The sequence below is a fragment of the Panthera leo genome, chromosome B3 (genome assembly GCF_018350215.1).
Source record: "Panthera leo isolate Ple1 chromosome B3, P.leo_Ple1_pat1.1, whole genome shotgun sequence".
NCBI classification, from domain to species: Eukaryota; Metazoa; Chordata; class Mammalia; order Carnivora; family Felidae; genus Panthera; species Panthera leo.
Window position 1 is genome coordinate 69,324,474 of NC_056684.1, and position 23,970 is coordinate 69,348,443.

General features: G+C 40.8%; 2 protein-coding genes across 5 annotated transcripts in view; one reads left to right on the forward strand and one right to left on the reverse strand.

Annotated features, from left to right (window-relative positions):
- The window catches only part of KATNBL1 (katanin regulatory subunit B1 like 1), a 44,870-nt gene extending 39,646 nt beyond the window's left edge, over nucleotides 1–5,224 (reverse strand). The window contains exon 1 of the mRNA XM_042942521.1: nucleotides 5,129–5,224. The gene's annotated coding sequence lies outside the window, so the exon portion shown is untranslated. The remainder of the gene's footprint in view (nucleotides 1–5,128) is intronic.
- A 12,041-nt stretch (nucleotides 5,225–17,265) lies between these two features.
- Nucleotides 17,266–22,797, forward strand: EMC4 (ER membrane protein complex subunit 4). 4 transcript variants are annotated; one of them, XM_042942527.1, is made up of 5 exons: nucleotides 17,266–17,457; nucleotides 17,851–17,965; nucleotides 21,383–21,536; nucleotides 21,828–21,988; nucleotides 22,218–22,797. In XM_042942527.1, the coding sequence occupies exons 1-5, from the start codon at nucleotides 17,372–17,374 to the stop codon at nucleotides 22,251–22,253; spliced, it is 552 nt and encodes a 183-aa protein (XP_042798461.1). In that variant the 5' UTR covers nucleotides 17,266–17,371; the 3' UTR covers nucleotides 22,254–22,797. The 4 variants fall into 4 exon arrangements, with proteins under 4 accessions (XP_042798461.1, XP_042798464.1, XP_042798463.1 ...); XM_042942529.1 differs by having other exon boundaries at nucleotides 17,390–17,480; nucleotides 17,851–17,973; XM_042942528.1 differs by having other exon boundaries at nucleotides 17,390–17,480.
- The last annotated feature ends 1,173 nt before the right edge of the window (nucleotides 22,798–23,970 follow it).

Genomic DNA, 23,970 nt, shown 5'->3' on the forward strand with positions numbered 1-23,970 from the left:
CAGAAGACTCTTTCTCCCATCTCTACCTTCATTATGTCCCAAGAACAAAGATGGGAACACAAAACTAATGGGTATTAGAGAAGATACTCGGACATAAGCACAGAGTAGTAAACACAGCATTTGAATCCAGCAAAGTCAAACTATATCTTATCCAATTTGAAAAGTGTATGTTGCCAGTAAAGGCACCATTTGTATTAGTTTTAAGCTTTTTAAAAAAAATTATTTCCCTAAAATACATTTTCCAGAAAGCACTAAACTGATATAGATCAACAAGTATAATGACTCATAAAACAGTAATGTAATATTGAGTGGGTTGATGTTATCAGGCACTGGGCAAGCATTTTTTAAAAATTTTTTATTTTATTTTGAGAGAGAGAGGGACAGAGAGTATCCCAAGCAGGTTCCACACTTCTCAGCACAGAGCCCAATGCAGGGCATGATCTCAAGACTGAGAGATCATGACTTAAGCCAAAATCAAGAGTTGGACACTTAACCAAGCCACCTGGGCACCTCTAGGCAAGCATTTTTTAAAATTAATTAATTAATTAATTTATTTATTTATTTATTTATTTATGTTTTGTCTTTTATATTTGAGAGAGAGAGAGAGAGAGAGAGAGCGAGCGAGCGAGCAGGGGAGGGGCAGAGAGATGGAGACAGAATCTGAAGCAGGCTCTTGACCTGAGCTGAAGTCGGATGCCTAACTGACTGAGCCACCCAGGTGCCCCTGGGCAAGCATAAAAAATATATATATATAACTATGTATATTTATATATAAATATATAAATACACACACATATATATATATATATATATATTTTTTTTTTTTTTTTTTTTTTTTTTGTGAGAGAGAGAGCAAGAGCTAGAGCAGGGGAGGGGCAGAGAGAGGGAGACATATAATCCAAAGCAGGCTCCAGGATTGCAGCTGTCGGCACAGAGCCTGATGTGGGGCTCGAATTCATGAGCCGTGAGATCATGACCTGAGCGGGAGCCAGAAGTCAGACCTCAACTGACTGAGCCACCCAGGTGCCCCTTGGCAAGCATTTTTAAAGATAATTCCTCCTCCTCCAGAAAAGAGTTATACTCACCTCTTGCTTATAAACTGTACCAATCTATACATTCAAAAAACCCAAGTAGTCCTTTAATCTCTCAAAGACTCATGACCAACAAACCTGAGCCTTATTTAGTATTCTAATAGAAAGTAAATTATTAAAAAACTTTTCAAGAAGAGGAAAAAGGAAAACTTGCTAGGAACTGAAAAATAAGCTTAGCACAAAAAAACAAAAGGTAAAAAAAACAAAAACAAAGATAACAAAAAAAAAACACAAAGACTATTATTGTTAAGAGTTTTAGGAAGAATGTAAGCTGATAGGCAGCAAAGGTCCTTATTAAAATCTCTTTATGGGTCTCTGTGATGGCAGTTTACATACCTAAGATGGATATTATTATGAGAATCCCCTGCCCCTCCCCCCCAAATTATTATGAGAAACCGATTTATTTCAGTAGCCCTGCCATTCTTTTAGCTTCCTAGGTTTAAAACCTTGGAAGATACCATTGACTTTTACCCCTATTGATTTCTATAGTTAATCAGTCATCATATTCTATTTCTTCCTTCAAAGTGTCTCTTTGGAATATAAGCAAAATTCCCAATTTCAAAAGAACACACACACCAAAAAAGATTGTGACCATTAAAAAGAGCATTTTTTCAAGGAATGGGAAATACTCATGACATGCTGAGTCAAACAAATAAACACACCAAACAATAAAAACCCACAGGGAGAAAAATGTATAGTCCTACTTTTTAAAAGATTTGAAAAAAAGATTTGAGAAAAATCACCACATGAAAATGTTTAACAGTTGTTGTTTCTGCCTGGGGTAGGGAGTGGGAGGGTTATAAATGCTTTTAATTTTTCACTCTCTACATGTCCAAAATTTCCTATAATGAACATGCATTATTTTCAGTGAACACACATTATTTTCAAACTTAGGAAAAATTGTTATTTAAATAATTGTCTCATTTTATCAGTGCTTGTCATTCTCATTGCCCTCATCCTATTTCCTTACAATCTCCCCCTTCTTCGAGGACTCCAACAAGAGCCTCCTTCTTGAGGTCTCTGAGCCAGCTTCCCCCAGCTTTAATATTGTTTGTACTCATGCTCCTAAAATTCATCATTCATACTTATTTTACAGCACATGGAAGCAGAAGCTGGCCATATAAACAACCAACTCACAACAGGGTCTCAACCTCAGCACCACTGACATTTTGACATTTGGGGTAATTATTTCTAATGGAGGGGCTGTCCTATCGTAAGATGCTTAGCAGCAGAACTCACGGCCTCTGTCAACTAGATACTAGTTAGCATCTCTCCCCATTCCAGCCATGACACTGCCAAATGTCCCAAAGCAGGCAAAATTGTCCCCAGTTGAGAGCCACTGATATAAGTTTCAAAACTTCCAAAATCATCTCTCTGTGTATATACATATACATTAAACTTAAACTTCTCTGCCATATGTGTCTTATACAACACTCCTCAGTCCTGCCCACATAATCTCATTTTTCTCAATAGGAACTTTCCAAATAGATCAGGTTCGCTGTTCTCTAGAAAAATCATTTTTATTCTCACTTCCAAGTCTTTTTTTTTTTCCTCCCAAGATTTTATTTAAATTCAAGTTAGTTAACATATAGTTTAACACTGGTTTCAGGAGCAGAATTTAGTGATTCACCACTTACATACAACACCCAGTGCTCATCACAAGTGCCCTCCTTTATACTCATCATCACCCATTATCCCATTCCCTCACCAACTCTCACTTTGTTCTCTATGGTTAAAAGTCTCTTATGGTTTGCCTCCCTCTCTGATTTTCATCTTATTTTATTTTTCCTTCCCTTCCCTCATGTTCATCTGCTTTCTTAAATTCCACATGAGTGAAATCACATGGTATTGGTCTTTCTTGGACTTATTTCTCTTAGCATTATACACTCTAGCTCTATCCACATGGTTGCAAATTTGCCATCATTCTTTTTGATGGCTGAGTAATATTCCATTATATAAATAGATAGATGAGATACAGATATATAGATAGATATATGATATAGATATATATCGATTTATCAGTCAATGGACATCCTCTTTATCCATTCATCAGTCAATGGACATTTGGACTCTTTCCATAATTTGGCCATTGTCGATAATGTTGCTATAAACATTGGGGTGCATGTGCCCCTTTGAATCAGTATTTTTTTTATCCTTTTCACTTCCAAGTCCTTGAACACACTGTTTCCTCAGTAAAATTCCCCATTCACACTTCTATTCAATGCCCTAGATCCATCCTTTATGTGTTGGTTCTCTGCAGAAGCATTACCGATCAGCCCAGTTCAGTTCACCATACACCCTCTGTACTAAAGAAGAGTATTTTATATTGTTGTTGTTAATCTCACATCCCAACTAAGGTTTGTTGCCCTGGCACATTTCTTTTGTATAACCAACTGTACCTAACACTGCTGGGCATAGAGACAATCAAAAGCTTGATAACTGATGAATGAAATTTAACTGCTCTGCTGTAAATCACCACAAACTGCTGATTTCTTATGAAATGATTTTTTTTTTTGAACCTTTATTTCTTGTCATGGAGCTGAAAGTATAATCATTCCAAGAACAGAGTAACCACTCAATTAAATTCTCAGAATAAAAATATATAAAGGTATATTTTAAAGAGTATGTAGGTTTCAAACTGTTGTTCTCTACACTTTCAGGACATGATACAAAGGAACTAACATTATAAACTACGACACAAACATGAACTTTATGAACTCCATTTATCTTAAAATATCCAACAGAATTTTTGCTCAGTACGCAAAACTTACGTATGGTCAACAAAAGCAGAGAGCTCAATTTAATAGTGTGTGAATGCATATATACACAAACACACTTCACATATTTTATATCCCCAGTTAAGAGAAGTAAATGAAAGAGCTTTGTAAACTAAAAAAAGCCACATATAAAGGAGGCAGCATAGGTAAAAGCACAAAGCTTTTTTTTTACCCCTGCTTGGGTCCCAAATGTATTAGCTGTGTAACCTAGTACAAGTTGCTCAACTTTTCTGTGTCTCAGTTTCCTCTTTGTCAAAATGGGGATAATAATAGTACCCATCACAAAGCAAAGCTCTCAAACAGTGCTTAACACCCAGAAGGCCCAAAATAAATATTTATCATCGCTAACACTACAGTGCTAGTTATTAGCCCAGTAAAAGCCTCAACGTATAAAATTCTGATTCAAGTCTGAAGCAGGTTCAAACAAAAACAAACAAAAAAACCCAGAATCAACTATTTACACAAGTTGAAGCTATTAGGTGGTCTAGTTTCTCAGATTTTTTGCTAGTGCTAAACTGGTAATTACACATCTAATTTTTGTTACTGTTTTTTTTTTTTTTCCTTTTAATCTGTAAAGAAACTGACATAGACACCTCTGTTTTCAAAGAACTTTACAAGCCACAAAAAAACAACTGAACTCTTTGTTATCTCCATATTTACGCCAATTTAAGAGCGTGGTAAAAGCCTAGGTACTGTTACAGAACAACTTTTCAGCAAGTACAATGAGGTTTTTAAACTTGCAATCAGCAATTCGTATGCAGTTATGTCAAGTTTCTGTCCTGCTAAACAAAAGCTTATCTGTCAGGGAACCAAGGACCCGTCAGAATATAAGGAAATACCAAGGCCCGGCCTAGGCGGCTCGGGAAAACCAGCCCTCAAACAGATCGCCGCAGACGCGTTCCGTCCTTCCCCCTCCCCGGCGTGCAGATGTCGGCTCCACCCGCAGATAAATAAGTGACAGCTGGTCGCGTCCACGCCTCTCCCGGCCCGGCCCCGCGGCGACCCCCAGCCGGCCTCCCGCGCCCGCGGTCCGGACCCTTCCCGCAGCGGCCGGGCAGGGGCTACTCGCGGGAAACGGAGGTCTCGCCGCCCCGCCCTTCCCCACGCTCCGACCCCGCAGCCCCGCCGCCGGGCTCCGCCGAGCGGAGGCCGCCGCGGGGCCTGCAGGTGGGCCCAGGGCGCGGCCGGACCGGAGGAGACGCGCGGCCTCGGCACGGCAGCTTCGGGCGCCGGGCTCGCACAGTCCCGGCCATCACTTACCGGCGCCTCATGGTACCGTGGCACCTCAGCCCTGCCCCGGCGCTGACGAGCTGCGCCCGGCAGCCTAGACCGTCCCTCGGCTCCCGGGCCGAGCCCCACTCTGAGCCATTCAAACGCGGCCGCGCGCGCGGCCCGCCGGGATAGCTCCCCCTTGACGCTTCTCCCAGGCTCCGCCCAACGCTGGCTCGGCCCCCCCTCAGGTCGCGCAGGACTGGAGGGAGGAGGGAAGAGGACGTGTGCCCATAGTGCCCCCTGGTGGCCACGCGCACGCCCGGTAGTCCTGCTATGGCGCGGCAAGCAGTCAAGCTCTAGGAACTGAGGGTGGACAAAAGTCAAAGAATGACCCTGAGCTAGTGACAGTCTGGTGGGGGAGACTGCCTTAAGTGGTGTCCCAGGAGAGGAAAACATCTGCTATAAAAGTATGGTGCAGGGAGAGATTTATTCCTTCACTCGCATTTAAAGGTACTAAGGCAAAGTATTTAAAAAGCATGGACTCTGGAGCTATGTGACCTTGCACAAGTCATAAAAATTCTCGTGTGCTTTGGTTTGCCCATCTGTAAAATGGGGATTATAATAGTATCTGTCTCATAGTTGTGAGGATTAAATGAGTTCATACATATAAAATGCTTAGAGGAATGTGTCTACCATATGGTAAGCACTCTATAATTATTAGCTATTATGTTTCAATTCCTAATATGTGTCAGACTCTGTGTTAGACTCTTAAGAACACAAGAAATATGTCTGATGCAAACCCTAACCCAGAAAGCAAATTCAGTCTCTCTGGGACTGGAAACACTAGAATATGAGGTTAGGGTTGGGTCTGTCCCTCACCTGCTTTTAATTACTGAGGAAATTCTATTCATCTTAGTAGACACAGAGTGTACCCATCTTCAAAGGTAAGCCACTGGTCAAGGTTAATCAAATTGTGATGGGAGCCCTTGCAGAAGCCAATCAAGTGGTGTATTTGAAAAAACATTTTCTCACTGCAAGACTACATTCCTCCACTCTTGGGGGGGGGGGGGGTGGGGTGGGGTGGGGCTCTTTTTTCCAGAACTCTCCAGGGCTTGCCTAAGGCATGGGTTGCTTACGTTTGGTTCAGCAATATTTTTGAGGGCCTACCATGTACAAGGCTGACATTGCATCAGCTGCTACAGATAGTCCAGAGGAGCTCCTAGGGGGTTGGATAAACAGGGAAAGAGATCATTCGAATAAACTGTGGTGAGTGCAATGACAAAAGGTATATCCTAAATGCTGTGGGAGCTCAGAGCAATGAGAGGCCTCACAGATAAACTAATCAGAACTAAGATGTCATTAGATGATAAAAGCAATATATTTTTCCTCCCTGGTAACTGGGTCCTTACCTACTTAATACAAAAAATTAAGTAATGGTGAGTGGGTCACTACTTTAGGTTGGTGGTAGAAATATTTTAAGATATATTTTGCATTGGCAATGCCTTTAAGAGCCAAGCACAAGCAGGCACATGCCTATGTGTGTGGCCACACCTGTAACAGGTGGGACTGTTGAGAGAGGCCAGTGTGGTGAGTGAGGGGAGGGAGCAGGACCCCTGGGCTCTAGGGGTGTTGCAACATAGAACATTCCTTGCGTATGACCTCCACTAAGTAGGTGTGCTATTTTAAAGAAAAAAAAAATTCAACGCACATGGATGAAGTCACTTTCTTTCAAGCTGTTTCTTCATCACTACCATCATAAACAGGAATTTCCTGATAACCCACAAAAGGCATCGGTGGGGCCCTCATCGGAAGAGGATGAAGAGTGTAAGACATGGGACTTTATCTCAAGGGAGGCTGGATGTTGAGAGAAGACAAATAACGGAGTCCTAGGACTCAAGGAATGTGCTGCGTTAACACAGAGAGATGTCAGCCAAAACAAGGCCTCGGGTTGTCTGAAGGCCAGAGGCGAATCCCGATATTCTCATTTCTAGGTCTTCTTAGGGCACAGTGTCTCAGGCAGTCCATCCCCAGACTCAGGTTCTAAAGTTATACCAGTGAAGAGCAGCCCTGGCCTATAGATCTCATGTCGCTGCCTGGTGTCGACATAATTTAAAGTGAAAATAAAGAGATTTGCCTTCATGTTGCAACTTTCGAAATATATACATTTTAGCGATGAGACTGCAGGTTCATCTTCTTCATTGACACTTTTGAGTCAACCAAAATTGAATTTTTTTCACTTGGCGCTCAATCAAGCTTTTCTCTTTTTATGGATTTTAAAAAAAAGAGGGACTCTTGGTTGGCTCAGTCACTAGTAGAGCATGTGGCTTTTGATCTCAGGGTTGTGAGTTCAAGCCCCATGTTGGGTGTAAAGATTACTTACATAAATAAATAAATAAATAAATAAAGGTCATCCCATACATGTTTTTATTATCCCTGCACGAGTCCTTGTGCATAGAAAGGTGGTTCATGGCTAGCCCTCCCAGTGAGCAGTGTCTGAGGGAAGTACTCCTCTGGTCATTCTCTTATTCCTTCCTTCTGAATACCTTATATTCCTTCTATCTGAATGAACAGGCAGCTGAGTTAGCATTTCTGCCCCCACCCCATCTGCTTAAGGGTATGGATGTCATTCAGGGACAGTGCATAGCATACACCCTGAACATAAGCACCCGCGTGAGAAAAGAACACTCATGCAAAGTCTTATGTACACTTCTAACTGGACAGCTGGGGTGGGGGTGGGGGTGGGGGTGTCATGGAGGAAGATTTGAACCAGGCCTGACAAGCTGAAGAGGATTTTTGACAAGCAGGGTAGCAAGAGCAAAGCCTAAAAACGTATGTGGTCACTTGACAGGTTGTGAAAATCTGGAGCGATGAAGCAAAGGTTTTGGGGAAAGAAAAAAATCACTAGAAACACTTAGAAGTCTATTACTCATGAATAAGCACTATTTCCATCTTGAATATATGGGGTTTTTTTCCTATGCAAATGTAACTATATCTAGGAACAGAGGTGAGATTATATCCTACCTACAACTCTGTAAACTGTTTTTTATAATAAATGTCATATAAGTCAATCCATGCCAATTAATATAAATGCGCATAATAAAAATGTCAGTTAAAAAAAATGCATAGACATGGAGCCAGGAAGCTCGATGGTTAAATCAGTACTTCAGGAGGATTAGGCCCTCACCAGGATACAAGATGGCTGGTGGGAGGGAGGGGGGACTGCTGGCAAGAACCTTAGGTATGAAAGTGCTGTAGTTCACGCCAGCGGTTCAGGGAGCCACAGCTTTTACTGTGGTGTGTGTCATTCTCATCAGTGCAGACTGACGAAGGGCAATGCCTAAAGAGACCTAAATACAAGACAGCAATAGCTCATCCATTCCATAAATAACTGCATCCACTGCTCAGCCTTCACAGCCTTTGGAAAATTCCAGGCACTTGACTTTGGCAGTCCAAGTGGGAAGTCAATCCCTTTTTTTTTCTGCTCCTCCCTTCCCCACCTTCCTGTGTAGACTGTGGAAGGAAGGAATGGCATTAGGGAACATTTCAGATAAGGCAGTAGCAGTGGAAAAGAGATTTCGCTCCCAGTTTACAAGGTTTATGATTATTTCAATCACCACCGCTGTACCAATGCCCTCCGTGGTTCAGAAGCAGCAAAGTTTGTGTGTGTGTGTGGCAAGGGGGTGGGGTAGGGGAGAGGGGGGTTTGAGGGCTGCTGGACGGTGGAAGTGGTGGGGACTGTAGGGTAGTAGGAGATCCTCCTGTTAAGACAGTTTCTGGGGGCACCTTGGTGGCTCAGTCGGTTGAGCATCTGGCTTCAGGTCATGATCTCGCAGTTCATGAGTTTGAGCCCTGCGTTTAGCTCTGTGCTGACAGCTCGGGGCCTGGAGCCAGCTTCAGATTCTGTATCTCCCTCTCTCTCTGCCCTCCCCTACTCGCGCTCTCTCTCTCTCAAAAATAAACATTAAAAAAATTTAAAAAACAAAACCAAAAAGACAGTCTCTGATGCAACTCTCTGTTACAACTCAAGAGCTGGACAGCAGGTAACATTTGTTATTTATAGATTTTCAACTCTGAATCCCAAGAGACTATTTCCCTCCTTCCCCAAGTAGATTTCCAGCAACTAGGGTACACTGTTACCAACTGGAAGATGGTAGACAGCAGCATCCTAGAGTGGAAAGAACACTAGCCTTGGAGCAAAGCTCATCTCTATCAGAAGCCTGGATCACTGCTTTTGGACCCTTTCTGCTCTATTTTTACCTTAACTGCACAGTGGAGATAATAATATTCTTCCCTGGGGGATGCTGGGAAGTAGGGTAACCTATGTAAAACACTTCAGTAGTGCCTAGTGCACTGATTGTGTATCTCTTTGCAGAATATCCCCCAACTCCGAACTTTACCTGTTCAGTGATCTTTCCAAGAGAACACAGTATGGTTGAGTGCTGCCTTGGAAAGCAGAGTCCTGGAATTACACCAGCTCTAGCAGCGGGACCAGTGGTGGGAAGACAGACCTGTTGTGGTGCTGATGGCCTGGTAATCGGTACATGGCATCTGAAAGCTATGCCATATGCAACACACACCCAGCCATGACGTTGTTTAGGGGGCTCAACACTGCTGGTGCCTCATAACAAACAGACCTTGTAGAGGGGAGTTCAAGGGCAGGGTGGCAGGCAGGAAGGCAACAAAATGGGCAGGACAGCAATAATCAGAAGCAGGATAATGTCCATGGAAAGGAGACGTGAAAGAGGAAAGCAGATCCCCAGCCTCAGGAGATGGAGGCAGTAGGAAGATTGCAAGACTGAAGTCCACCTCTCGGAGCTGGATGCAAAGGCAAAACTACTCCTACAGTGACAAAATTGAGTCTGAACCTAAACTGGCTCAAGTTCCTACCCCAAATTAGCTCTGTTCTTCACAATACCAGTTCTATAAGCTGTTGGTAGATTGAACAAAGAGGAAAAAAGAAAAAGAAAAAGTCTTCCTTGGCCACAAAGTTTGGCAACTTTGGATTAAACAAATATTAAATAAGTTATTTCTTTACTATAGCACTTTTCAGTCTTTAAAATACTAACATTAACAGATGAACACAGGGGAAGGGAAGCAAAAATAAGATAAAAACAGAGAGGGAGGCAAACCATAAAAGACTCTCTCTCTCTCTTTTTTTTAGAGACTCTTAAATACAGAGAACAAACTGAGTGTTGCTGGAGGGGAGGGGAGCGGGGGATGGGCTAAATGGGTGATGGGCATTAAGGAGGGCATGCATTGGGATGAGCCCTGGATGGTATATGTAAATGATGAATCACTAAATTCTATTCCTGAAACCATTATTACACTATACGTTAACTAACTTGGATTTAAATTTAAAAAAATACTAACATGAATTGTAAATCTCTAAAAGAAAGATATATGCAGTGCTGCCCAAACTTACCTGAACTCTGAATCCTTTAAGGGAGAGAAAGCCAATATTCTAAAAAAATTACTCTTATCTAGAAAGAGTAGCAGTACCAGCATAAGTCCTGGGAGATGGGGTGTGGCTCCAGCTACAGGCTGGGTGGAGAGGAGTGTGGAAGTCTGGTGGGTGCCTCGTGATCTTGGTCAGGGTGGCATGGGAGCAACAGAGCCTGAACATCTGGCAAGAGCTATCAGAGACATTAAAAAACATTGATTAAGCCATACTTTTTTCTTTGCCTTTTTAAAAGATGAAAGCATGGCTCTTCATGAAACAGCATGTTATAAAACCGTATAGTCTTAGTAAGTGTAAATATAAATCAAAAAAGTCTGGAAGAGTTGAACTCAAAATGTCTATGGGAAAAAATTTTTTTTGTTTCCATGGTATGATTTATTACCTTTTTTGGGTTAGTTGCATTTTCCATTTTATACAATAATTGTCCTTCTTTTGTAATTAATTTCTAAAAATCACTTTATTACAGGAACTAATCATAAGCAAGTAGGAAATTGAATAAAACTTCTCATGCAAATTTCTGAAAGTTTAGAATTTAATTTGGCAGCTTTGGCAATACTGTTTTATTACTTGTTATATTTTTTTCCCACTGAAGCTAGCTAGCCCTGGTTGTTAGCTGGATTCATTTGAATGGACCTCTTTTAGAAAGAAACTTGTATCCATTTCCTAGGGCTCCTGTAATGAAGTATCAGAATCTGGGTGGCTTAAAACAACAGAAATAGAGTCTCCCTTAATTCTGGAGACCACAAGCCCAAAATCAAGGTGTTGCCAAAGACCATGCTCTCTGCAGGCTCTAGGGAGGAATCCTTCCTTGCCTCTTCTGAGCTTCCAGTGGCTCTGGCAATCATTGGCTTGTAGCTGCATTACTCCAGTCTCTGTCTCCATTATCACATGGACTTCTTCCCTGTTTATCTGTGTGTCTTCCTCTCTTTTTATGAGAACACGAGTCATTGGATTTAGGGCCCACCGTCATCCAATATGACCTCACCTTAACTAACTAAATCTGTGAAGACCTTATTTCCAAAAAAAGTCATGTTCTGAGTTTCCATCTAGATGGATGTGAATTTTGGGGGGACGCTATTCAATTTACTACAAGACTATAGACATAATTTAGTCCACAAACCTCCTATAGAACCATGTTGACAAGGTCCCTAGGGATGTTCAGAGCAACATGTTTTGTAATAGTGACAAAAGGGAACCTAAATGTCCATCAACTGGAGACTGGTTAACTAAATTATCATACATCCTATCCTATGTATACTCTATAGCCTTTAAAAAAATGAGGCAAAACTGAGTGACACATATGGAAGATATCCAAGATAAGGTGAAAAAAAAAAAGTCAGTGGACAGTGTTGAGTATGTTTACATTTACACAATAAGCTCCTACAAATTAAACACCCCTCCATTTATGTTTATGTTTCAGGGGATGACTTTGCCTCCAAGTACCAAAAGGTACTTATTCAATTTTTCTGAATCCTACTTAATCCTCACATTAATTTGCTCAGGCTGCCATAATGAAATACCACAGATTGGGTGGCTTATACAACAGAAATAGATTTTCTCACAGTTCTGGAGGCTGGTCTGAGATCAAGGTGCTGGCTGATTCAATTACTGAAGACAGCCCTCTTCCTGGCCTGTAGACAGCCACCTTTTCACTATGTCTTGATATGGTGGAGTGAGATAGTGAGCTCTCTTGGGTTTCTTCTAAGGACACTAATCCCATTATGAGAGCCCCACCTTCATGACCTCATCTAACCCTAATTACCTCCCAAAGGCCCCATCTCCAAATACTATCATGTCGGTGTTAGGGCTTCAACACATGAGTTTAGGGGAAACATAAACATTCAGTGCACAATAATCTTCCTTCCAAAAAATTCAGGCCATAAAGCAGTGCTTATATCTGAACCAATTGAGGCTTTTAAAAATTAGCACATAGGAAAAAGTGCCATAAAGGACCTGCATTGGTCATTCAGATACCTGATGTAGAGACAAGTTAGCCCACATCCAAGATACCTGAAATTAATCACCAGAATGAATCCAAAGTAATCATGCTTGAAGAAGCATCCTGGGCCATCAGTAATGTATCATCATGACTCATGCTATGGTTGTCATTCTTATCCTTTAATAAGATCTGTGGGAATGGCAATCCTCCCAGTTTCCTAAGCAAGTGCTGGAGGGAAGTGCTATAATGGGAACTTGTTAAAATGTGAATTGCACAACAGCTCTCCTGAAATGAAAAAAAGGTAATTGTTAGGGAAGAATGGTATTACTAGCCAACATCTCCCAGCACTGTCTAGTTCATGTCACTGCTGACAGCGGTATTTCATGACACCCGCAGAGCCATAAACCAGAAATTAAAAAAAAAAAAAAAAAAATGTAATCCACATAGAAATGACGCAGAAACCCAACTAGGAAGGTAGTATTTTACCGCTCACCACTCCCCACCAAATTGTTTTTACACTAAAGGGGTTTGAAATTGCAAACAGACAAAATGGAGGAAAAAAGTTTCCTCTCATTAAGACTCTTACTGACACGGAATAAATTGCATCTTGAATAAAATAGTGTGAGGTGGTCCTTTTCAGAAGTGATGGATGATAGGAGAGTTAAATAACACAAATAAACTGGGGATTTGCAATTGAAACCCATTTTATGGAAGCTACCAAAAGTCTTAGGACCTTTTAGAACAGCATACTAGGGAAGCTGGTTGGACCACGGAAGAGAGCAGAACAATTATTGTACAGACATTGTTAAGTGGCATACCCCAGAATGTAAGACATTATCTATGAAAGCTTTTTTTTTTTTTCCCTTTAGAGAGATCCATTCTTGCAAATCTGGTTGTTTGAATAGAAAATTTTCAGGGTGCCTGAATGGGTCAGTCGGTTAAGTGTCTTACTTAGTTTCAGCTCAGGTCATGATCTCGCAGCTTCCTGGGTTCCAGCCCCGAATCGGGCTCTGTACTGGCAGCTCGGAGCCTGCTTGAGATCATCTCTCTCCCTCTCTCTCTGCCATTCCCCCACTCGTGCTGTCTCTTTCTCTCTCAAAATAAATAAATAAACTTAGAAAAAAATTTTTTTCTTCGGGGCACCGCCCTGGTAAAGCATGTGACTCCTGGACTGCAGGTCGTGAGTTTTGAGCCCTATGTTGGGCATGGGGCCTACTTAAAATTAAAAAAATAAATAAACAAAAATAAATAAATAAAAATATCCTTTTCAAGTTTCAATCCAAATGCAACTGCTCAGAAAATGGCATATAGTATTAGAAACAGATAGCATCTTAGACGCCTAAAGTGGTGGTGGGGGGGCGGTGAGATTCAAAAACAAATACAAAAACTGTGTAGATAGCCCAAATATAAAGTCACTTGAGGCAACTCACAAGACCTATGGAATCATGGTGTGGGTCTTCTCAGTTTCTTTAATTAAAATCGTATTTGCTCAAAGTCACAAAAGAAGTTTAAGATTTATTTTTACAAATTGAGTATTTCCATTATTGTCTTATTCAAGGTTAGTCCAGTGGGAGGCATACAAGGAGGCTCTCAGAAACCACTGACTGTTTGCTTAAATTACTGTGTTAAGTTCAAACCTTTTAGAGCAGCAAAATGCTCTGGGTCAGTGATTCTTAGTACTTGCTACACAGTAGACCCATGCTCTACCCTAAGCAAATGAATTAGAATCTCTGGCGTGTGGCCCAGGCATCAATATTTTTAAAGAGATTCCAAGGTGATTCTCCTGTGAATCCGGGACAGAGAACCATTATGCTTCTAGGTTTGGAAATGTGTCATATTATTAACATTTATACTTTTTCTAAATCCAAAAATGGTACCTGCACAATGCAGGTAACTAGGAAGAGTATGGGAAAGCACAATTTAAAAAAATTATCTGAAATCCCATTACTCCTTTATGTGTTCATCATTTTTTCTACGTCTATGAAAGAATAATATGCAAAGTGTTTTTTTAAATGTTTTTATTTATTTTTGAAGGAGAGAGAGAGACAGCATGAGTGGGGGAGGAGCAGAGAGAGGGAGACACAGAATCCAAAGCAGGCTCCAGGCCCTGAGCTGTCAGCACAGAGCCAGACACGGGGCTCAAACTCAGGAACCGTGAGATCATGACCTGAGCCAAAGTCGGACGCTCAACCAACCGAGCCACCCAGGCGCCACATATGCAAAATGTTTTTGAAAAAAAAAATGTATTTTAGAATTAGAAGTTACCCTTAGAAGTCATCTAGAAGTCCCTTATTTTAGAGATGAAGAAATTAAAGCCAAGAGTTCCTAACTCAAAGTGGAGTTCATTTGGAGTCAGGATCAGAATTTAGGTTTCCCTTGACTTTTCTTGCAAAACATAATTAGTAAAAACAAACAAACAAACAAACAAACAAACAAAAAAACCCTGAGTCCTCAAGTTTAAATTCAACTTGAAATTCCATTTCTATAAAGGATCTATTACTTCTCATGGTATTCTAATAATCTTAAAAAACAACAACAACAAGCAGAGCTTGTCAGGGAGTACCTTCATCTTTCTCAAGACTTCTAAAGTATTCTATGGAACAATGACTCCATAGGAAGTTAATAGGTGTGATAAGGAAAAAAAGGGGGGGCTTCTTATTTAGGTGGATGGGAAATGAAGATTCATTACTGAATCATTTCTCATGGTTTTAATATGTTATATTCATCACTCTGAGACCCTCTAGGGTGTGTGTGCAGAATATCATCTACAGTTTTCCTCAAGTGTATTTGACCTTGGAACACTTTCTCAGTTCAGTCTCATTGTTCACCTCAGTCTTCATGTTCTTTGGAGCATGTTTTAGCAAATTACACTATGAGGATTCCTAGGATAAAGGAATAAATGACCTGGACTAACCTACTGAGGCCAAAGCAACCTCGATTTGGGTTCCAGTTTAAACATTTTTATAGTAAGTGGGGGAGTACTTTAAAAGGGACGGAATATATGATTCGAATGACTAACAATGTTTTCAAAAGTGCTCCTTTACAATTTATTAAAGAAACTTGAACTCAAAAAAAGAAAAAAAATCCATGAAAACCATTAATTGGATACAATAGATAACGTTCTAAAACGTATTCCCTTCTAGTTTTTACATTTTTTCACATAAATGTAATTATAGTATATTCAGTTCTGTATTATATTTACTTTCAATTAATTTACTCACATTCACTAAACAGTTATTCAATACATCATGTTCTAGGCAGTGGAATCAAATATAATTAACACATACCTCCTACCTTTAAGGAATTTAGGGCAGGGTGCAGCAAGAGAGGGGGTAGATATGTGCTCAGGGGATGTCAACAAACATAAATGCAATGCAGTAAGTGCTGTTACGCAGATTACAGTGGGGACAAAGAAGATTGCCCAATAGGGCCAAGACCCTTGTGAAGTCTGAGATGAATCTCAAAGGTTTATCAGAGATAAGAGATAAAGGCAGAAAAGTAGAAAAAAAGCAGGAAAGCAATCCACAAGTTGAGTCTTCCTAAGATCAGATAAATATTTTAGAATGAATTGGAAGGGGAAAAGTGTTTCTTGTTACTACCTTATTCAAACAGTCTATGAACACACGATACTTTTAAAATCAGAAAACGAAGTGGGGATGGAAATCTTCAGCGACTCTGGATCAGCATCATCTTCAAGGGTCCAAACTCTTTAATTGGCCCTTTTCAATCTTAGCTCTTGATTATATTCTCACCTCATTCCTCCTCCTCCCTCACCCCTAAGCCAACTATATCAAGTAACTTGGGAGTCAAAGAAAAAAAAGTTTAAAAATACAGTACCATTTTCAAACCACCAATTAAAACACATTATAAAGCTGGTGGAATGCAAATGGGTGCGATTTTGCTAGTGAGCATTTAAAATGAAAATTCCTTAAAAATGTGCATAGTCTTTGATCCAGCAACTGTGCTTCTAGGTATTCAACTTAAGGAAATACAACACACACAAGAATGTTCACATTCAATGGTTATAAAAGGGGTAGAAACGGGAAACAACTTAAATATCGAACATCAGGTTAAATTATATAAGTATACAACTGAACACAAAATCCAATCACTATTGTGTTTTTTTTTTTTTTAATTAAAAAAAATGATGCATACGTAGCAGGCACTCCATTTAACCTCAGAACCCTGGAAAGTAGGCAGATTATCCAACTTCTACATATGAAAAGGTTGAAACACAAAAGATTTAACTTGTCCAAAGTCACATAAGTAAAGAAGCCAGGATTCAAAAGAAGGCCATCTGTATCTCAGGCCCACGAGCCTTCCCACTTCTACACTGCCTCCTAGCATTGGGCGGAATGAGCATAGGACTATTTACCGCGCAGGGTTAACGTGACTTCTTCAACACAAAGCTCCTGGGACATGGCGGGGATTTTCAATACTCGGAAGCTACTAAATAACTTGCTCAAGGTCACTCAACCCGTGGTGAATACAGGTTTTAACGCAGATTTGAATCTTGTCTTCCCGGGAGAGCGTAGGAGCTCAAGAAGGATTTCTAGGCTTCAATTCCTAACAGGGTCAGTAAGGACTTTCCCTCTGCAAAGCGCACCTCAGAGGTCAGGGAACACACAAAAGGCCTCTTCAGAGAGGAGGAAGCGCTCGGGGGTCGTTTTACGGAGCTAAGTACGGTCTGACCTTCACGACACCCACCTTCTGCACTTCCAAGGACTCTCTCTTCCACCCTCCGTCCGCCAATTTCCGGGTGGAAGTGACGTTTACGTTACGCGCCGGAAGCGGGCTTGAAGAGTAAGACAGAGAAGTAGCGGGTGTCGGTGGGCTTGGGTCCCGGCCCGCTTTACAGTGAGGAGCTTTGCAGCCTTGGTAGGTGGCCGTTGCCATGACGGCCCAGGGGAGCCTGGTGGCTAACCGAGGCCGGCGCTTCAAGTGGGCCATTGAACTGAGCGGGCCTGGAGGAGGCAGCAGGTGAGGAGCAGCGGCCAAGCTAGGTAACAGAGCCTTCACCCCAGTACTGCCGCAGAGGAATAGGGACTGATCTCTGAGGCACAACTCTCTGAAAAGGACGGGTGGCATAAAGACGACTCCTGGGGAGCTAGTGGCTTCTCTGCCGCGGAAGTTTCTAATGTTCAAAGGATGTTTATATGTAATAAAACATATTACATATATATGTAATATAACAAATAAACATCAAAGGATGTTTATATGTAGTAGACAGAGGTCTGACTAACCCACGAGAGGGCTTGGTCTAATCTGGGTAGGTGTATCTGAGGCTCTTTGTTCCTATGATTAATAGAACAGGAAATGTGGGATTTGAAGTGTGGAAGGCTGCAGCCTTAGTTTCCTGCTTTGGTTCTTTAGGAGCCGAAGTGACCGGGGCGGTGGCCAGGGAGACTCGCTGTACCCTGTTGGCTACCTGGACAAGCAAGTGCCTGATACCAGCGTGCAGGAGACAGACCGGATTCTGGTGGAGAAGGTACAGAGGTATAGATGTCACAGTAGTTCTTAGGCCAGTCCTGACCTACACACGCACCCTCCTCTCCTAGGCAGCATATGACTGACTTACTGTAGGAGTCTTAACCCCAATATTGGTAGATAAGCTGATTGAGATTAACTTACAGTAGTAAAAGTGCTTAATAGTTGGAAAAACAAAAGGCGTTTGAACGATGTAAGAAAGTAGGTGGAAATTATCTACTGGTGCCTGTGCCTAACAGCTGAAGCCCTCCTTTTACTCTAGTTCCCTTACAACCACAACTCTAGTTCCCTGACACAACCAATGTGTCAGATATCCTTTTGGCTTTATCCTCACAACAGATGAGAAAGTTTGTTACTTATTACTATTTATTACCTTACCTATCATTCGAGTCTGAGCGACTTCATCTTCTGTCACTTTCCCCTTTGTTCTTCATTCCACTCTAGTCAGAATGGCCTCCTTGCTGCTTCTTGAATATACCTGGCAGGCTTCCATCTCAGACTTTCCTACATTTCCTGGAATACTCTTCCCCCAGATACTTTTATGGCTTGCTCTCCCATCTCCTTTAGGTCTCTCAAATATTACCTTCTTAGTAGGGGCGCCTGGGTGGCTCAGTCGGTTAAGCGTCCGGCTTCGGCTCAGGTCATGATCTCACGGTCCGTGAGTTTGAGCCCTGCGTCGGGCTCTGTACTGACAGCTCAGAGCCTGGAGCCTGTTTCAGATTCTGTGTCTCCCTCTCTCTGACCCTCCCCTGTTCATGCTCTGTCTCTCCCTGTCTCAAAAATAAATAAAAACATTAAAAAAAAAATTAAAAAAAAAATTACCTTCTTAGTGAAGCCTACTCATGGCACTCCCTATACTGTTTTCCTACTTATCCTTTCCTAATTCCTATATTTTTCCCGTATCATTCATGTATATGATATAGTTACTTTATCAACTGTCTTTTTTATGTTGGTAAGCTCCAGGAGAGCAGATTTTTGTTTCCTGACAGCTAGAACACAACCTGGCACTTTTTTTCATCTCAGCCTTAATATTGCTCAATACCAAATGATCTTCATTTCATGAAATGCAGTGATTTTTACAACATGAAAATGACAGTTGGTATCAGTGCCTTTCTTGATAAGTATATCACTTTTCATCTTGGTACATCAAATTGTAGTATTATGAGTAACATGAAAGTATTAAAATGGCCTGATTTTGCAGGTAGATTATTATACTTTAGAACACTTCTGTGGTATGGATGGTTTGATCTTTAAACTCCAAGATAAGTGATCTTTTATGTAAGTGACACATCAGGAACTGCTTACAAATATGGCCATTTATTCTTTTAACACGAATAAGCTCAATGCATAGTGATAATATTCTTCTATTACTAGATTTACTTAATATTTTGTTTAGGATTTTTACATTTAGTTTCAGGAGTAATATCAATCTATAAACTTTTCTCATAATGTCCTTGTCAGGTTTTGGTATTTATGGGGCCCCATTTAATGAGTTGCAGAATGATCATTTTTTATTTTCTGAGAGTGTGTATAAGATTGGCTTAATTTTTTCCTAAAATGTTTAGAATTTTCCAAGGAAAACCAGCTGGGCTTAATTAAAGATTCAGTTTCTTAAACAATTTGAGGACTATTTAAAATTTCAATCTAATATATTATGCTGTTAGGTAGTTCTTCTAGGAATTTATCCATTTCCCAAAATTCATAATATGATCACTTTAATACACTGCAAGAACTATAGAGATGTTCCTCTTTTATTCACAATGTAAAATATCTCTTTTTCCTTCGTCAGGCTCTCCAGTATTGATTTTATTAATCTTCAAAAAAAAATGCCTTCAGCTTTGTTTACTTAAAGAAAATTTCATTAATTTCTTTTCTCATTTTTATTTCCTTCTCATTTCTGTGGGCTTTATTCCTTTCTCTAACTTCTTGAAATAGATGCCGAGCACAATGTGGATGGAGCTAAGGAGTATTATCCTAAGAGAAATAAGTCAGAGAAAGACAAATACCATATGATTTCACTCATATATGAGATTTAAGAAACAAATGAGCAAAAGGCGGGGAGAGAGAGGTGCAAACCAAGAAACAGACTCAGAGGGGAGGTGGGTGGAGGCATGGGTTAAATAGGTGATGGGGATTTGGGTGCACTTGTGATGAGCATCTTGTATGAAGTGTTGAATCACTATAATGTACATCTGAAACTAATGTTACACTGTATGTTCACTGGAATTTAAAATAAAAGCTTTTTAAAATTTTTAAAAGAGAAATAGTTTTCTAATACGTATTTAATTTCTTCTTTGATTTGTTGATTATTTAGAATACATTTGTTAATTCTAACATGTAGGGAGTTTTGTTTTCTTTTTGTTACTGATTTTTAGCTTAATTGCATCATAAGCAAAGAACATGCTTTGTAGGATTTGGGTTCTTGTGAGCTGACACTTTCTTCATGGCTCTGCAAGTGGTCAGCTTTTCTAAGTGTCTCAAGTGTGTTTGAAAAGAAAGTGAATTCTACAGGTGTTGGGTGCAATGTTCTGTATATGTCAGTTGGGTTAAGTTAATGTCATTCAGGTCTTCTGTATCTTTTTTTCCCTCTTTTTTATGTTTATTTTTGAGAGAGAGCATGTGAGCAGGGGAGGGGCTGAGGGAGAGGGGGACAGAGGATCTGAAGCGGGCTCCGCACTGACAGTAGAGAGCCTAGTGCGAGGCTTGAACCCATGAACCGTGAGATCATGACCCAAGCCAAAGCTGGACTCTCAACTAACTGAGCCACTTAGGCACCCCCAGGACTTCAATATCTTGATTTGTCAGTTTGTTTTTTTAGTTATTGATTGTGATGTGCTAACTCCCATCTTGTGGATTTACCTATTTCTTCAGTTGTAGATGGGACAATGATAGATGCAGAAGTACAAGAACCAAAGTAGGGAAGTCTTTCTTTTTAGTTAGATCATGGGGGAAAATAACATCTGGAAAACCAATGGGGAAAAATATTACAAATGTTGAGGATGCCTTATCTTTAGTGGAAGAGAAAGCTTCTTGTGGCAACATGGAGAAGGGCAAAAGTGGTGGAACTGAGGAGTCGGTTCAGAAGCACAGAATTGGGAATTGTGTTCACTTCACCTTAACATCAGTGATCTGACAAATGTGGGACGGAGGATACAGATCATCAGTTAAAACTGTGTTTGTTTTGGGGCGCCTGGGTGGCTCAGTCGGTTAGGCGGCCGACTTCGGCTCAGGTCATGATTTCACGGTCCGTGAGTTCAAGCCCTGCATCGGGCTCTGTGCTGACAGCTCGGAGCCTGGAGCCTGTTTCGGATTCTGTGTCTCCCTCTCTCTGACCCTCCCCCGTTCATGCTCTGTCTCTCTCTGTCTCAAAAATAAACGTTAAAAAAAAAAAAAAAAAACAAAACTGTGTTTGTTTTAGCGCTGCTGGGATATCGCCTTGGGTCCCCTCAAACAGATTCCCATGAACCTCTTCATCATGTACATGGCAGGCAATACTATCTCCATCTTCCCTACTATGATGGTGTGTATGATGGCTTGGCGGCCCATTCAGGCACTTATGGCCATTTCAGCCAGTAAGTATTCTTGATATAACAACCCTTCCTTAAGTTTTAAGAATTGGAGACATATTCTTAGGTGAAACTCATGAAAATCTTTAGTACTGCTGTTGGCTAGTTGCCAGTGGGGTGGAGGGGGGCGTACAGGGAGGTGATGATAATGGTGGCAGCATGGAGGGGAGGGAACTTATCATGGTTTTTTATTCACCTTCAGTGGTCCTATTTGCTCTCTTACTTTGGGTCTATATTGTTTTAATAAATGACCTGATTCATATTGGGGAAAAAAAACTTGGTTTGTTCTCTCAACAGCTTTCAAGATGCTAGAAAGTTCAAGTCAGAAGTTTCTGCAGGGTTTGGTATATCTCATTGGAAACCTCATGGGTTTGGCACTGGCTGTTTATAAGTGCCAGTCAATGGGACTGTTGCCTACACATGCATCAGATTGGTTAGCCTTCATTGAGCCCCCTGAGGTAAGCCAAAAGAAAAGTTAAATTTGGGGCAGTTGTAAATAGTTGACCCATTTGAGGGTGGAGGATTTGAGTTGGTACTAGAGCTTATTTTTTAAGAAATAAGATTCCTTGGGAGTTTGGAAGTTGTTATTTTTTAAGGATAAAGTGAAATAGAGCCTGTGACTAAATAAAGTAACTGTACTTGATTCCAGGAGTTAGTTCAACAACCCTTCACCTTTTCTTGTTTCAGAGGATGGAGTTCAGTGGTGGTGGACTGCTTCTGTGAACCTGAGAAAGAAGTACCTGGTGCCTTTGTATCAGGATCCCATTTACAACCTTTTCATGTCCAGTGGCTCCTCCTTCACATACTAACTCTTCACATGATCACTCATGCCAACAAGAACCCAAAGCTCTCTTTTCTCCATGGTGAGGCCCAGAAAGACAAGTATGTATCACTACACACACAAAGAAACCATACTACAACCCTTGACTGAAAATAATGTAGAAAACTTTATTTATGTTTCCAGTACAGAGCAAAACAACAAATAAAACTGTAACTCTATGTAAACAAAAGAATGGCCGCTGCTAAATCGAGAACCACAGCAGCAGCTCCTTTCAATAAATTAAATGGTCGAGAACAATGCTTAAAAAAAAGTTGTACAAGTTTCCCTTAAATCTATTTTCCTTAATATTTCACTTCTATTTAACACAAGCTGGAACATAAAAATTCTGTTGGAGACATTTGTGGAAGATGTAAGAAACTAATGCTGGATTCAGATTATACATGATGAAAAGAAAAATAAACCAGACAAAAAGGGCACGTAAATATGCTTACAGTGTAATCGCTACTTTAATATCCACAATAATGGATTTTTAACACATGTAGGGGGCGTGAGGATTGGCGGGATAGTCGGGGCCACAGCCATCTGAGGCAAAGGAAGATACACAGTAATGATCTTTCCCCTGCCAAGAGGAACCTGGCATCTGTCAAGCAGATGCTGCAATTCAAGCCTCAGCTTTTAGGATAGCTTTAGAAGGCAGAGGGCCAGCATCTGGAGAATGGATATTGTCATAATCTGCCCTGGTAAATCATAGCTGAGACTTAAAAGCTGACTCTTACTCAAAAGGCAGGAAGAGGTCTTTCCTTTCTCTTCCTTCTTGAAACATAAAAGCCCCTTCCCCTAAGGTGCATTCTCTTATCAAGTTTTCAGTATTGCTTTATTTGCAGTGATTAGAAGAGACAAGACACTTTGCAGACAAACAACATAAGCAACACACGGACATGAAATGCTCTAGACGGAGATGAGTTTAAATCTGGCCTAATAACCATTTTCCCACATAATGGTGATTGTATGTTTTAAGGGCTGAAGTAGCGGCTGTATTAGTAGCCACTAACTCCGTTATCCCTTTTAAAAGATTCTTATAGAGCTCCAACCACAAAAAGCTCTTCTAAAACCTTGTTTTCTGCCCATATTTTTTCTATATGGAAAAAAAAAGATCAACTACTTTGGCCAGAGGATGTGTGTAAATGTAGAGGAATTCCTGGGTAGGCTGACCTTTAAAGACTGGGGTGTCAATATCTTGGGTCCTAAGGAACCTATTCCACTACTGTGGACTCAATTCAACAATGGAGTATTACGGTGGAAACTGTAAACAATGCTTCTACCCTCTGCAGAAAGGAGCAGGAAAAAGACTTAAAGATTGTGTCTGCTTTGCTACCCTGACTGGGTCTTGAGGTTGAAAAAAGAGCAAAGGGAACAAAATGACTCAATTTCTGAAGCCATACTGAAGAGTTTTCCTCTGCCCCGTAACAGTCAAATGAATAGTCTGCTGATACCTAGGTTTGCTTCCTCCAAATCCTATTGGGTAATCAAAAAAGAGTGGCACTATTTATCATTAATAAAGTGATTCAAAATCAGTCATGAATACAGTTAGGATAGTTTCTCTAAATACTTATCCTATAAAAGAAATGAACATTTCACATATTTGCAATTACTACTCAA

Coding starts and splice junctions, on each gene's coding strand:
- EMC4 (XM_042942527.1), top strand. CDS start 17,372: ATGACGGCCCAGGGGAGCCTGGTGGCTAACCGAGGCCGGCGCTTCAAG. Junction 21,537..21,827: donor ACTTATGGCCATTTCAGCCA/GTAAGTATTCTT, acceptor TTCTCTCAACAG/CTTTCAAGATGCTAGAAAGT. Junction 21,989..22,217: donor CCTTCATTGAGCCCCCTGAG/GTAAGCCAAAAG, acceptor TTCTTGTTTCAG/AGGATGGAGTTCAGTGGTGG.